The sequence below is a fragment of the Oncorhynchus tshawytscha genome, linkage group LG03, assembly GCF_018296145.1.
Source record: "Oncorhynchus tshawytscha isolate Ot180627B linkage group LG03, Otsh_v2.0, whole genome shotgun sequence".
NCBI classification, from domain to species: Eukaryota; Metazoa; Chordata; class Actinopteri; order Salmoniformes; family Salmonidae; genus Oncorhynchus; species Oncorhynchus tshawytscha.
Genome location: NC_056431.1, coordinates 46,127,946 through 46,141,561, shown reverse-complemented (window position 1 = coordinate 46,141,561; position 13,616 = coordinate 46,127,946). Strand labels below are relative to the sequence as shown.

Genomic DNA, 13,616 nt, shown 5'->3' with positions numbered 1-13,616 from the left:
AGAGATGTTTACCATGTCCGCATAGCCACTAGCAGGTGCTGTAGATTCCACTCTGTGTAGTTGTATTCGATCCTCCTTAATCTTCACATGGTTGACCATGTCTTCTCTCGCTTTATTCTGCTGCTTAAGCTCCGCTACATCTCTCTCTAGCATTGGTATCTCCACCTCTTTCATTTCATACCTTTGTTTATTGTCTTGTAACTCCTTCTGTATCTCAACAATCATGGCATTCAACTCCTCTTCTCTTTCAAACATTCTATTTTCCAGGTTTTCTATCCTGTCTCTCAGTTCTTTACTTTCTCTTTCATGCTTCCTCTCCATCTGATCCAATGCTCTGTCTTTCTCCACACACATTTGTTTGAGGGATTCTTTCTGTCTTTCGTACTCCATATTTATCTCTTATCTCTCCTTTTCCCACATTGTGTTTCTCTGCTCCATCTCTTTCAACAATCCATCTTTCTCCTCATATCTCATCTATTTTCTCTACATTCCTCTCTTCCTCTTCAATCATCCTTTTAAGCTTGTCATTCTCCCTCTCTTCCTCCTCTAGTCTTCTCCCAATCTCCTCAGTGCTTTTTGTCAACTTCTTGTTGCTTTCCTTGAGCTCGAGTACATTTTGAGACAGTGTCCACCATCGTTTCCCACCACTGTCTCCTCAATTTTCTACAGAAGTTCTTTGACCTGAGGGCCTCGAAATCAAATCAAATCAAAATGGTCACATGCACATGGTTAGCAGATGTTATTACGAGCGTAGTGAAATGCTTGTGCTTCTAGTTCCGACACTGCAGCAATATCTAACAAGTAATCTAACAATTCTACAACAACTACCTAATACACACAAGTCTAAGTAAAGGAATGGAATAAGAACATATACATATGAAAATATGGATGAGCAATGACCGAGCGTCATAGTCAAGATGCTATAGATGGTATAAAATACAGTATATACACATGAGGAATGCAAGATATGTAAACATTATTAAAGTGGCATTATTAAAGTGGCCAATGATTTCAAGTCCGTATGTAGGCAGCAGCCTCACTGTGTTAGTGACTGCGGTTCAACAGTTTGATGGCCTTGGGATAGAAGCTGTTTTTCAGTCTCTCGGTCCCAGCTTTGATGTACCTGTACTGACCTCACCTCCTGGATGGTAAGTGGGGTAAACAGGCAGTGGCTCAGGTGGTTGTTGTTTTTGACAATCTTTTTGGTCTTCCTGTTACATCGGGTGCTGTAGGTGTCCTGGAGGGCAGGTAGTTTGCCCTATGTGATGCGTTGGGCAGACCGCACCACCCTCTGGAGAGCCCTGAGGTTATGGGCGGTGCAGTTGCCATACCAGGCGGTGATACAGCCCGACAGGATGCTCTCAATTGTACATCTGTAAAGGTTTGGGAGGGTTTTAGGTGACAAGCCAAATTTCTTCAGCCTCCTGAGGTTGAAGAGGCGGTGTTGCGCCTTCTTCACCACACTGTCACCACACTGTCTGTGTGGATGGACCATTTCTGTTTGTGATGTGATGTGATGTGTACGCTGAGGAACTTAAAATGTTCCATCTTCACCACTGGTGTCCCATCGATGTGGATAGGGGGTGCTCCCTCTGCTGTTTCCTGAAGTCCATGATCATCTCCTTTGTTTTGTTGACGTTGAGTGAGAGGTTGTTTTCCTGACACCACACTCCGAGTGCCCTCACCTCCTCCCAATAGGCTGTCTCGTCATTGTTGGTAATCAAGCCTACTACTGTTGTGTAGTCTGCAAACTTGATGATTAAGTTGGAGGCGTGCATGGCCACACAGTCATGGGTGAACAGGGAGTTCAGGAGGGGCTGAGTATGCACCCTTGTGAGGCCCCAGTGTTGAGGATCAGCAAAGTGGATTTGTTGTTTTCTACCTTCACCACCTGGGGGCGGCCAGTCAGGAAGTCCAGGACCCAATTGCACAGGGCGGGGTTGACATCCAGAGCCTCAAGCTTAATCATGAGTTTGAAGGGTACTATGGTGTTGAATGCTGAGCTGTAGTCAATGAACAGTATTCTTACATAGGTATTCCTCTTGTCCAGGTAGGGTAGGGCAGTGTGCAATGTAATGGCGATTGCATCGTCTGTGGACTTATTAGGGCAGTATGCAAATTTAAGTGGTTCTAGGCTGACAGGTAAGGTGGAGGTGATATGATCCTTGACTAGTCTCTCCAAGCACTACATGATGACCGAAGTGAGTGCTACGGGCGATAGTCATTTAGTTCAGTTACCTTTGCCTTCTTGGGTACAGAAACAATGGCAGGACCTAGGATCAAGAGAGATGCTAAAGTGTTTTAGTACTATATCTCTTGACACAATGATGAAAATAATCATGGCCTCTAAACCTTCAAGCTGCATACTGGACCCTATTCCAACTAAACTACTGAAAGAGCTGCTTCCTGTGCTTGGCCCTCCTATGTTGAACATAATAAACGGCTCTCTATCCACCGGATGTGAACCAAACTCACTAAAAGTGGCAGTAATAAAGCCTCTCTTGAAAAAGCCAAATCTTGACCCAGAAAATATAAAAAAATATCGGCCTATATCGAATCTTCCATTCCTCTCAAAGATTTTAGAAAAGGCTGTTGCGCAGCAACTCACTGCCTTCCTGAAGACAAACAATGTATACGAAATGCTTCAGTCTGGTTTTAGACCCCTTCATAGCACTGAGACTGCACCTTGTGAAGGTGGTAAATGACCTTTTAATGGCATCAGACCAAGGCTCTGCATCTATCCTCGTGCTCCTAGACCTTAGTGCTGCTTTTGATACCATCGATCACCACATTCTTTTGGAGAGATTGGAAACCCAAATTGGTTTACACGGACAAGTTCTGGCCTGGTGTAGATCTTATCTGTCAGAAAGATATCAGTTTGTCTCTGTGAATGGTTTGTCCTCTGACAAATCAACTGTACATTTCGGTGTTCCTCAAGGTTCCGTTTTAGGACATTCGAAAACATAATGTTAACTTTCACTGCTATGTGGATGACACACAGCTGTACATTTCAATGAAACTGTACATTTCAATGAAACATGGTGAAGCCCCAAAATTGCCCTCGTTAGAAGCATGTGTTTCAGACATAAGGAAGTGGATGGCTGCAAACTTTCTACTTTTAAACTCGGACAAAACAGAAATGCTTGTTCTAGGTTCCAAGAAACAAAGAGATCTTCTGTTGAATCTGACAATTAATCTTAATGGTTGTACAGTCGTCTCAAATAAAACTGTGAAGGACCTCGGCGTTACTCTGGACCCTGATCTCTCTTTTGAAGAACATATCAAGACCATTTCAAGGACAGCTTTTTTCCATCTACGTAACATTGCAAAAATCAGAAACTTTCTGTCCAAAAATGATGCAGAAAAATTCATCCATGCTTTTGTCACTTCTAGGTTAGACTACTGCAATGCTCTACTTTCCGGCTACCCGGATAAAGCACTAAATAAACTTCAGTTAGTGCTAAATATGGCTGCTAGAATCCTGACTAGAACCAAAAAATTTGATCATATTACTCCAGTGCTAGCCTCCCTACACTGGCTTCCTGTCAAGGCAAGGGCTGATTTCAAGGTTTTACTGCTAACCTACAAAACATTACATGGGCTTGCTCCTACCTATCTCTCTGATTTGGTCCTGCCGTACATACCTACACGTACGCTACGGTCACAAGACGCAGGCCTCCTAATTGTCCCTAGAATTTCTAAGCAAACAGCTGGAGGCAGGGCTTTCTCCTATAGAGCTCAATTTTTATAGAATGGTCCACCCATGTAAGAGACGCAAACTCGGTCTCAACCTTTAAGTCTTTACTGAAGACTCATCTCTTCAGTGGGTCATATGATTGAGTGTAGTCTGGCCCAGGAGTGGGAAGGTGAACGGAAAGGCTCTGGAGCAACGAACCGCCCTTGCTGTCTCTGCCTGGCCGGTTCCCCTCTTTCCACTGGGATTCTCTGCCTCTAACCCTATTACAGGGGCTGAGTCACTGGCTTACTGAGGCTCTTTCATACTCAGGGAGATTATACTGGTCCCGTATTAGAGAGAAGAGTGTATGTTATATGAAAAATAACACACTTGAATTTTGGCATTACAGTATGACCAAATGTCAGTATTGCAATAAAACTGACTTGCCTAGTTAAATAATGGTTAAATAAAAAAATATATATAAGTGTGAAGCATCCGGTTGGGGTTTCCACACACTACCAAATATGGTGATGAGAGGAAGCCCAGTGGCCGCCAGTGGGAGAAGATGGAGACAGATGGAATTTGACCTACATTATATTAATGGTCTCAATGATGAAACATTTGACCTCAATACAAATTTTCTGTTCCCAAAACCGGAATCTGATACGAACAGAGTGGACTAAGTTTTGTAGATTTTACCCTTTTCCAGAGTCTTAAAAACTTGCTAAGAAGGACTGCAAGGGAGAATTGAGTTATTGCACAAGCTAACGTCACAGAATAGGCTTTCCCTAATGGAAATATGCAAATACCTGCTAGAAAGCACTACCCATACTCCGGCCTACAATAGAGGTTTACACTGCTCATTTTGCTCATTTTTAGCAGATTCCAGTTCCAGATATACACCTACTGTGTAAATTCTACTCAGATGCTACTTTAGACTGAGGGAGGATTGCTGCGTAGGTAAGGCTTGCAATTCATTTGATTAGATTACAGATCACTTTAAGTGTGTTTTTTTCTGTGCAAAGCTGAGTGTGCTTCAACAAGCACTACGTGGAAATGTATGCATCTATGTTGAAATTGTGCTGTTTATGGGATGTTTAGGTTCCAATGGTTGAAATATTGTCATCAGAATATGGTTCATGGTTGTCTAATCAGCAAGCATCTACAGTGCACCAGCAGTGCAGTACAACATTTGAAAAACTATTGTAAAATATGCTATTTGTCAAGATGATTTTTTCTGCGAATGTGGTTAGTTTTCACAACGCTATGTACATAACTCAAAAGAGATAATTTAAAAGGCAATTCAATTGACTCAGTATAAAATAAGCTTGTCAAAATAATACAGACACCTTTTCACCAAACTTGATCAGTGTTCCATCTGGAATATGTTTCACATGTTCAAATAAAATAATTGTTTTTACAATACAATGCTCACATCATTATTGATGTGATTATCTTCTAATTTGTTAAAATACATTTTACTATTAATTAATCCGACTGCTCAAAATTGATAATCACTTAACTGTTTGGTCAATTTATAGATTTTAAAAACTGCAGGCTACATAATTTGTAAAAACATATCTATATATATATATATATATTTTTTTTACATATATATATATATATATATATAAAAAAAAACGATGATGACTATTAGGATTTTTTTAAATGATATTGATTGTTTGTAACAAATGCATCCAAAATGAAGTTGCTGGGATCTTTATGAAGGGAAGGTTTCACACTGCTTTACTGAAATGTCATTGCCAGTACAGAACTGTACTATTGTAATATATGCCATTTACATAGCAGGCACTTTTATGCAAGGTGACAAATATGAATCCACACATTTTCATATGTGACCAGTGAGAATTTAACCCACAACTCTGGTGTTGCTAGTGCCATGCTCTCAGTAACTGAGCCACACAGGACCACCATGTTGAATGCTGGGAATGTGGGTCCAGGTGCTGAATGTTTTACTACTTTAGTGCACGTATGGGTGAATTTGTTCCAGTGCTTCCGCTCCCCTGGGGTCGGGGGACTACGTACAGACGGTGCTGTGGTTTATGGCCGGTTCGCCTGGTGTGGATAAAATCAAATCGAATCAAATTGTATTAGTCACATGCGCCAAATACAACAGCTGTAAACCTTACAGTGAAATGCTCTCTGGTTGGAGCTGACAGTCTGCACTTTAGCCTGGTGGTCATTGTATTGATTCGGTTCTGGGGTGCTGAAGTGCAGAGCCAGAGCAGCAGGGAATGTGTCACTGTCCCAATACTTTTGGAGCTCACTGTATGTCACGCCTCACCTGTCCACAATGCTAGTTAATGTATGGTGAGCGTTCTGACACAAAAAAAATTCTGTGCATCATCACCCAAATTGGTGCCACACATTGGTAGTAGATGAGTTGAGTTTCCCTCCAACTATATAAATCCAATCCATTATTATTGTTGTTATTATTATTAAAATATATAAGTGCAACACAATATTGTTAAATACAATACAGGATTGCAGTACAGGTAGTAGGTGTATGATTGCCATCCCCATGAGCCACCCTCCTTCAGGCCATGGATGAAGCATGTGATGACATTAGTCTTGGATTGACAAAAGGTTTCTCCCCAGGTTCATGAACAATAAGGATAGTTACTGTGTTGATGAGAACCTTTGGCCAAATGCTAAAGACAGGCTTGACTCAAACTAGTGCCTGCTGAACGTTATGTTTGTTTCATTTTCATTTGTTTAATGTAATTAAGGGTTAACATGGGTTACCGGGATCCCGGGGCTGTCATGGGAACACTTCATTTTCCTCCAACAAATGTAATGACAAGACTCAGGAAGATGCAAAATTTGCCCCCGATGTCAGCAACAATGCAATTCCACAAAATACACAACATACGCAGCATCAGATTAGCAAAAATTAACAGCACTTTCTCCAAACAGATTATCACATTGAAACCTTTAACCTAGGGTGTTTACACACAAAGTCGTCATTAATTGAAAGCACAGGCATAATTGACACTCCTGGACTGCACACGCGACCCACATGCAGTTAATAAACCCCACTGGAAACCCCCACTGTATAGCTTATAACATAACATGTGCCTCTTTGAGCTGTCACAGACAGTCACAAATGTGATAGGCCTATAAACAATTCATTACATAGGCACCTCTGTCACAGACATAAAGTCTGTTAACAATTCAGAGAGGCATGAGGTAAGATTCTATCTTCTCCTGACCTATAGCCAAGGCTATTTTCCTATCCAGTCCCAATCTCACTGACACCCAAAATCTCCTCTCTCACACTAAAATGTCTAACTTCATAACTCTTTAATCCATAATCCATGTAGGTTGCATTATCAAAGCACGTCTCTTGCCTATGCATGTCACAATACAGCTATTACATTTTCCCCGCTTCTCTGCGCTGTCTCGTACTTGTTGCCCATATGAGACCTTTGGTAGAGAATATGTGATCATCAAACGATATGACAGTAGATAGGCTATGGATATTTTTTAAGGGGTCTGAATAATGCACTGTATTCTGTCATTCTTTGAAGGAGGTTATCTAGCAGGCTTAGTAACTTTGCTCAATGGACTTTTGTTTAACAACTGTTACAATGTTTTTATGATTCAACAAAGCTATACTTGGGATGTGTTCTGCGCTTCCTGGGCGCACTCTGTGTTGAGATAGCCTACTGCTGAAATGCGCTGAATGCTGCAACAAGTATTAGACATTCATTCATGTTTCTCATACGCCAATTTCGAAGTTGTTCCAAACGTCAAATTTGGAAGTGTTTAGGGTTAAGTTTAGTCATTAACTCCAAAATATTAAGGGAAGGTATTATCTCAGAATGGTTAAGGTTTGGGATAGGCTTAAAACGAAATATGCAACCTTTTACACCAGAAGCAGATGCTTACGCCCATCCACAACACCCTAGCATAACTGAAACCTTCTTGAAGGTAACAGCGCTCACTGTTGCCCCTAGTGGCTGGTTTCTACATCTCCCGACATCCTCAGACATTGATGGACGTCTAATACTGACATGTATCATGGGTGACCTGGCTGGAATTAATTGAGGAACATGATAACACTCTGAATTTATAAACAGCCTGTTTCAAAATTCACAACAATGTCATTGGCGATCAAATATATACTCATTACTAAATATCAGTTTAATTTGATCTGAAATCATTACATAGTGATGCAGCCAAGTCAACAAGGTGGCTCAGCGCTCTCTTATTTGGGGAGAACCCTGGCATAGAGACCATATCTTTGTTTTAAACGCTTTAAATGGTCACTGGATAAATATGGATTATTCCCTGTACTAAAACTTGGTAGATTTTGGGGAAAAGATTCATTTCTAGCTGTAATTATATCTGAATATATTTCTATTTTGCATCAATTATTGTGAAATATGTATTCAGTGAACACACCTTTGATCGCACATGGGATAGAAATGATGACAATAAAATGTTCAGTACATTTTGATGGGTAGTGCAAGTGTATTTTCTAATGTGAAAACAGTGTAAGAGTTTGGAGTTTTGTACTAAGAGTTTTGAAAATTCACCACATGCTTGTGAAAATAGCACCAAAGCGATTTGAACAAAAAATTGTAGCAAACGGGTTATTTTCCATAATCTTGTTGCATATCATGGTTTCTTCATTCAAGCTTAATATGTTAAATGGCCATTTCAATAATCCACATTGTGTCAACATTTTAGTTTTCATAATTTCTACAGTATCAATAACAGGATATCCTAAAAAGATATTGAATGAGATATATGACTCTTGTTCTTTCTTATCAGTGGACGCAAGTTCCTGTTTTTCAGAAAATGTGCTCCTTCACATTCAGGGTAAGCTCTTTCAGTAATTCTTCACTCTGAACCTAAAAATGTTTTCTGCATATGTATTTTATTCCCTCTTGAAAATAAGTATGTCATTTATTGTAAAAAACAAGTAATGCATGGTGCTGATGTTTTATTATAGGGTCTTATGTGGAATGATAGTTCCTGTCTGACTTTACAATAAGGTAACATTCTATTTTTTGTTCCCCTTGTCTTGAAGTTGCTGGATGGTGGTCTCATGTTCCTGCTCCTCAGTTTGACTAGGATTTCTGCCCAGAGAGAAATGTCCTTAAACCCCACTACAATAGGTCATTACACAGGTATAGCATCTTCTTCAGATTTCACACATTTCTACATCCCATTATTACAATGTATAGTGAATATATTGTACCTTGAACAATAGACCTCTTTTCCTTCACATGCAACTTAATCGGGTAATGTATGTTTATGTTTTGTCAGAGTCCCCATGTCAACTCTTTGACAAGTATGAAACTACTGTGACAGAGGGAGAGGCCCTTAGTTTGCCAGCCTACTATGACCTGAGTGAGTTGGTTTGGGCCAGCGTGACTGAGTTTACCTGGTACAGAAACAGAACCCAAGAGCTCCCGTCCTCTGAGGAAGAGCGTGTGCATCATCATGGACCGGTGCTCTTCTTCCTCCCTCTTTTAATTAACGACTCTGATCAGTACTACACCTACTGGTAATACAACAACTGTGTGTGTGTGTTTAGGGGTTACATTGGTAATTGAGAGCGAGGGAGCCCTGTTTGGGAGGGTGAGGGTTGAGTCTAGGGTTAGTATTGAACCTGGATGTGTACATAGGGCTAGGGTAGGCATGCACATTTACAAAGAACAAACATTAGGGTCCCTTGTCTTGCATGAACGTTGAATAAAATTCAATTAGAATTTTCTCTGCCGATTCAAATTTGAGACAAAATATCCACAGAAAAATATTATTACCGACTTCAAAACGCAGAAGTATGTGTGTGGCAATAAAGATGTTTGCTCCTGACCAAGCACAAGACGGAAGGACATGCACGATCATGCATGCGGACGGATGGAAATTCTGCAGGTGTTTACATGGTTTTGAGCATGTGCCAGGTGATAGAAATTTCAACGGCAGTTCTGGCACTCTAAAAAGTTGGGTAAATAATACTTTCCTGTGGATATTTTGTCGCAAAATTCGACCCACTGAAGGACCAACCACACAGAGAGCTGGTAGGGTAACATTTAATACAATTGTATTCAACATTCTGGCTTGTAAGGAAACTTTCCACGTTTTTAAACTGCTTAGTTTCAGGCTATATATACTCTTAGAAAAAAACATTTGCTCTCTACAGCCTAAAAGGTTCTTCAGCTGGCCCTCAGTTAGAACCCTGTTGGTTCCCTTTTGGATAACTGGTACACTGTATATGCTTATGTTCCAGGAGAAATGCAGCAGGCACCTGCCTAATTTTTGTGACAGAGGTGATTGTGGTCAAAGCCCAACCGTTCGATCATTCAGTCCTGTTTAACGATATCTCAGAGTCAGCAGACAACATTGCTATCCCATGTCCTGACCCTGTGGAAAAACTATGCCAGGATGGAAAAGAAGACTTAGCCTGGTATAAGGTACTGAACATGACCAGAATGCTAACACAAACCTCAAGCCTGTAAAACTATTCAACATTGGTTCTCAACTCCTGTCCTAAAGCTCCTAAGGGTGGCACCGGCTCTTGATTAGTGGAATCAGGAGTGTTACTGCTATTTCAGCAAAGAAGTTTGTCAAATTGTTTGTCTTTAACTTCAGAATTTCAGTCTCATTCCAAACGAGTCTGAGAGAAATCTGTGGGTGTATGGCGCCTCCAAAGCAGACGAGGTCATCTATACGTGTGTGTGCACGTGGGAGCACAATGGGACGGTTCTCAAAACTTCTGCATCCAGGAGACTAAAGATCCAAGGTATGTAGGTTGTGACTTGATGACCGCTCTGTCAATCCTCTCAGCAGTTTATTTATTTGATTTTAGCTTTGCTGAAACCTCATCCAAGATGGCAGCAGGGTCAGCAAACAGGGAAACTCTAGTCTACATTACAGCAGGTTATTAGGCTACACTAGGTACATTAGCCTCCATTTATATCAAACAAACAGAATCAAAAACAACAGCAACCCTCATATCACATGTGGTCTTTGTGGCAGCAACAATCATCAATAACAACGTTTTGAATGTATCCAAAAGTATCTTTCTGACTAAACTGTGTTTTGTCTCCTTCAGCTCCCTCTGCCTCGCATCCTCCTCAGATCAACCTGCCGACAAACGGAAGCACAGAGACCACTGACCTGTGTAGGGATCAAAGCTGGCTCAAATACTTGTGTTGTGCTTGATTTGGTTTGCCCGGTATATCTCTCTGTCTTCATAGTATCTCTTGTTCTTCATAGACACCACAAAGAAGTTGAGGTGTGAAGCGTTTTGTGGGCAGAACATTGAAGACAACTGTCACGTGTGGTGGGAGATAAATGGAGTAAAAGTGGGCTCGCAGCAGCAAGGCTACTCGGTGAACACCACCAGGTAGGTACACACATGCACACACACACACACATGGATTCATGCATACACACAAGCACACACACACACTTGTTTTTGAGAACAAGGTAACAGAATTACCACATTTCCTTGAAAGCAAGACCCCAGATTCACCATTGAGAATTCGCTGTGTGAATGTTTTGTGTGTATGTGTTACTGTAGCGAGGTGGAGGTATCTTCAATGCGGAGTATCTTCACAGCTATCCTGACCATAAACACAGTGACTATGAGGGACCTCCAGTCAAAGTTCACATGTGTTGCAATGAACGACCAGAAATGGAATTATGTAGTAGTTACTCTCAAGCTAAGAGGTAAGTACACACACTCTTAAACAAACATCACACAGACACACGTCACAATCACACATGCAAACTCTGTAACTTTCTTGGTGTCGTGTTCTCCCTGTCTCCCCCCAACAGGGTTTATGTTTATGGGTCTATGTGTGGTGCTACTGCTCTTCTTCTTGCTAGCTGCTGTGGCCGTTAAAGTCTTTGACATCAATCTGGCACTGCTCTTCCGTGAAGTTTTCAAATGCTGTGGTCGATCTGAGGGTAAGAACATCTAGCCACCCACTGAAGTGTAATGATGCTATTTCACAAAGATATTTCATTGTACAGACATGCTTATTCAGCCTACATGATCTATATAGTATTGGATACCATATAAACATATTACTACATTTAGTTCTTAGTCACCACACTGAAGCATGGCCCACCGATTGTGCAGTGCCGTTGTCTGCAGTAGGCCCTTCTCAACAGGCCCCGGTTGGGGTCAATCCCACTGCAAGAGTAGAAGTAGTGGCCCATTTATTATAAAATAACTCAATTTCAGTTCAACTAGAATTTAATCAAATCTCTACAATCTACTCCTTTCCTGCTGAGGTTTGACACAAACCTCTTTGTCTGTGTTTTCAGATGGGAAGGTCTATGATGCTTACGTTGTCTACCAGATGGATGGCGTAGACAAGGAAAGGGAGGAGAAAGTGTATCACTTTGTGAGCAGCGTTCTGCCCACTGTCCTGGAGCAGAAGTGTGGCTTTAGACTCTTCATCCACGGCAGAGACGACTTACCTGGAGAAGGTTGGTTCTTTCAGACTGTGTCCTACCCTCTAAGAAGCAAATGTAACAGAAATAAACATCAAAAGTTAACTTCTCCCGTTTCTCTCTATTCTGTTGTCCCCAGACCGCTTGGAGTTGGTGGAGGCCTGCATGCAGCTGAGCAGGAGGCTGATTGTCATCCTGACCCCCAGCTCAAGCACATTGTCAGGCTCAGGAGGTCAAGGGTCATGTGGCTACATGTCTTTGTTGACCACAGCGGAGGACTATGAATGTCAGGTGGGGCTCTACCAGGCTCTGGTCCACAGTGAGATGAACGTCATCCTCATCCAGCTGGGGGACATGGGGGAGGGTGGCTACACACACCTGGCCCCCGGCCTGCAGCACCTAGTCCGCAAGAGTGCCCCCTTAATCTGGCAGGAGGGAAGGCGTGGGTCGACGCAGCCCAACTCAAACTTCTGGAAGAGGGTGCGTTACATGATGCCTTGGCCGCGCCACTCGACTAGTTTTGACAACCAGTTAATATGACTGTTCTATGTGAACAATCAGGTCTGAGGACTTGAAGTGCGTGTGGAGGTCTGGGTTCTCTGAAAATCCTTATTCCATTCATAGTAACGTCATTAATTATTCCAGTGCTGTGCAGAGATATACACAGGTTAGCTGAGAACGTCACAAAAACGATGTGTACAATGTGGCAGAAGGCCGTGTGTTGTTGTGATTCTGGATGGCTAGCAACAATGACAAACTGCCATGTGGGGAATAGTAAGTGGCTAATTTCAGCTAGTTTTATCTTGTTCTTGATTCCATGTCTTGTTTTTAGGTATTTTGACTGATGTCATTTTTATGCTAATATGGCAAAATGTGCTTGCTTACTAACCAACAACTGTAACAATCTATTTGTGAGAGAACAAGTGTTCATTGTGCAACTTTTTTATGTTTTCAATAAACATTGGAGACTAAACATAGTTTACATGTTGTCAACAATCTAAACCAACCCCGTTCTGTTTTGCTCCATATTTTTGCACATGTCTGTTTTGTTGCTAAACAACCAACCTGTCTATGGTGCCATAGTGACGTGACGTGAGTGAGTGAGTGAGTGAGTGAGTGAGTGAGTGAGTGAGTGAGTGAGTGAGTGAGTGAGTGAGTGAGTGAGTGAGTGAGTGAGTGAGTGGTGAGTGAGTGAGTGAGTGTGGTGAGTGAGTGAGTGAGTGAGTGGTGAGTGAGTGAGTGAGTGAGTGAGTGAGTGAGTGAGTGAGTGAGTGACTGAGTGAGTGAGTGAGTGAGTGAGTGGTGAGTGAGTGAGTGAGTGAGTGAGTGAGTGGTGAGTGAGTGAGTGAGTGAGTGAGTGAGTGAGTGAGTGAGTGAGTGAGTGACAGAGTGAGTGAGTGAGTGAGTGAGTGAGTGAGTAAGTGAGTGAGTGAGTGAGTGAGTGAGTGAGTGAGTGAGTGAGTGAGTGAGTGAGTGAGTCAGTCAGTCAGTCAGTCAG

General features: G+C 41.8%; 1 protein-coding gene across 1 annotated transcript; it reads left to right on the top strand.

Moving 5' to 3' along the window:
• Nucleotides 1–4,620: 4,620 nt before the first annotated feature.
• Nucleotides 4,621–13,125, top strand: LOC112237307 (interleukin-1 receptor-like 1). Its single transcript, XM_042318049.1, has 12 exons — nt 4,621–4,636; nt 8,477–8,524; nt 8,736–8,835; nt 8,975–9,215; nt 9,942–10,125; nt 10,304–10,454; nt 10,767–10,835; nt 10,931–11,060; nt 11,238–11,386; nt 11,495–11,626; nt 11,990–12,154; nt 12,258–13,125. Exons 2-12 carry the CDS (start codon nt 8,504–8,506, stop codon nt 12,656–12,658), a joined length of 1,743 nt encoding a protein of 580 aa, XP_042173983.1. The 5' UTR covers nt 4,621–4,636; nt 8,477–8,503; the 3' UTR covers nt 12,659–13,125.
• The last annotated feature ends 491 nt before the right edge of the window (nt 13,126–13,616 follow it).

Coding starts and splice junctions, on each gene's coding strand:
- LOC112237307 (XM_042318049.1), top strand. CDS start 8,504: ATGTGCTCCTTCACATTCAGG. Junction 8,836..8,974: donor TACAATAGGTCATTACACAG/GTATAGCATCTT, acceptor ATGTTTTGTCAG/AGTCCCCATGTCAACTCTTT. Junction 11,061..11,237: donor TACTCGGTGAACACCACCAG/GTAGGTACACAC, acceptor GTGTTACTGTAG/CGAGGTGGAGGTATCTTCAA.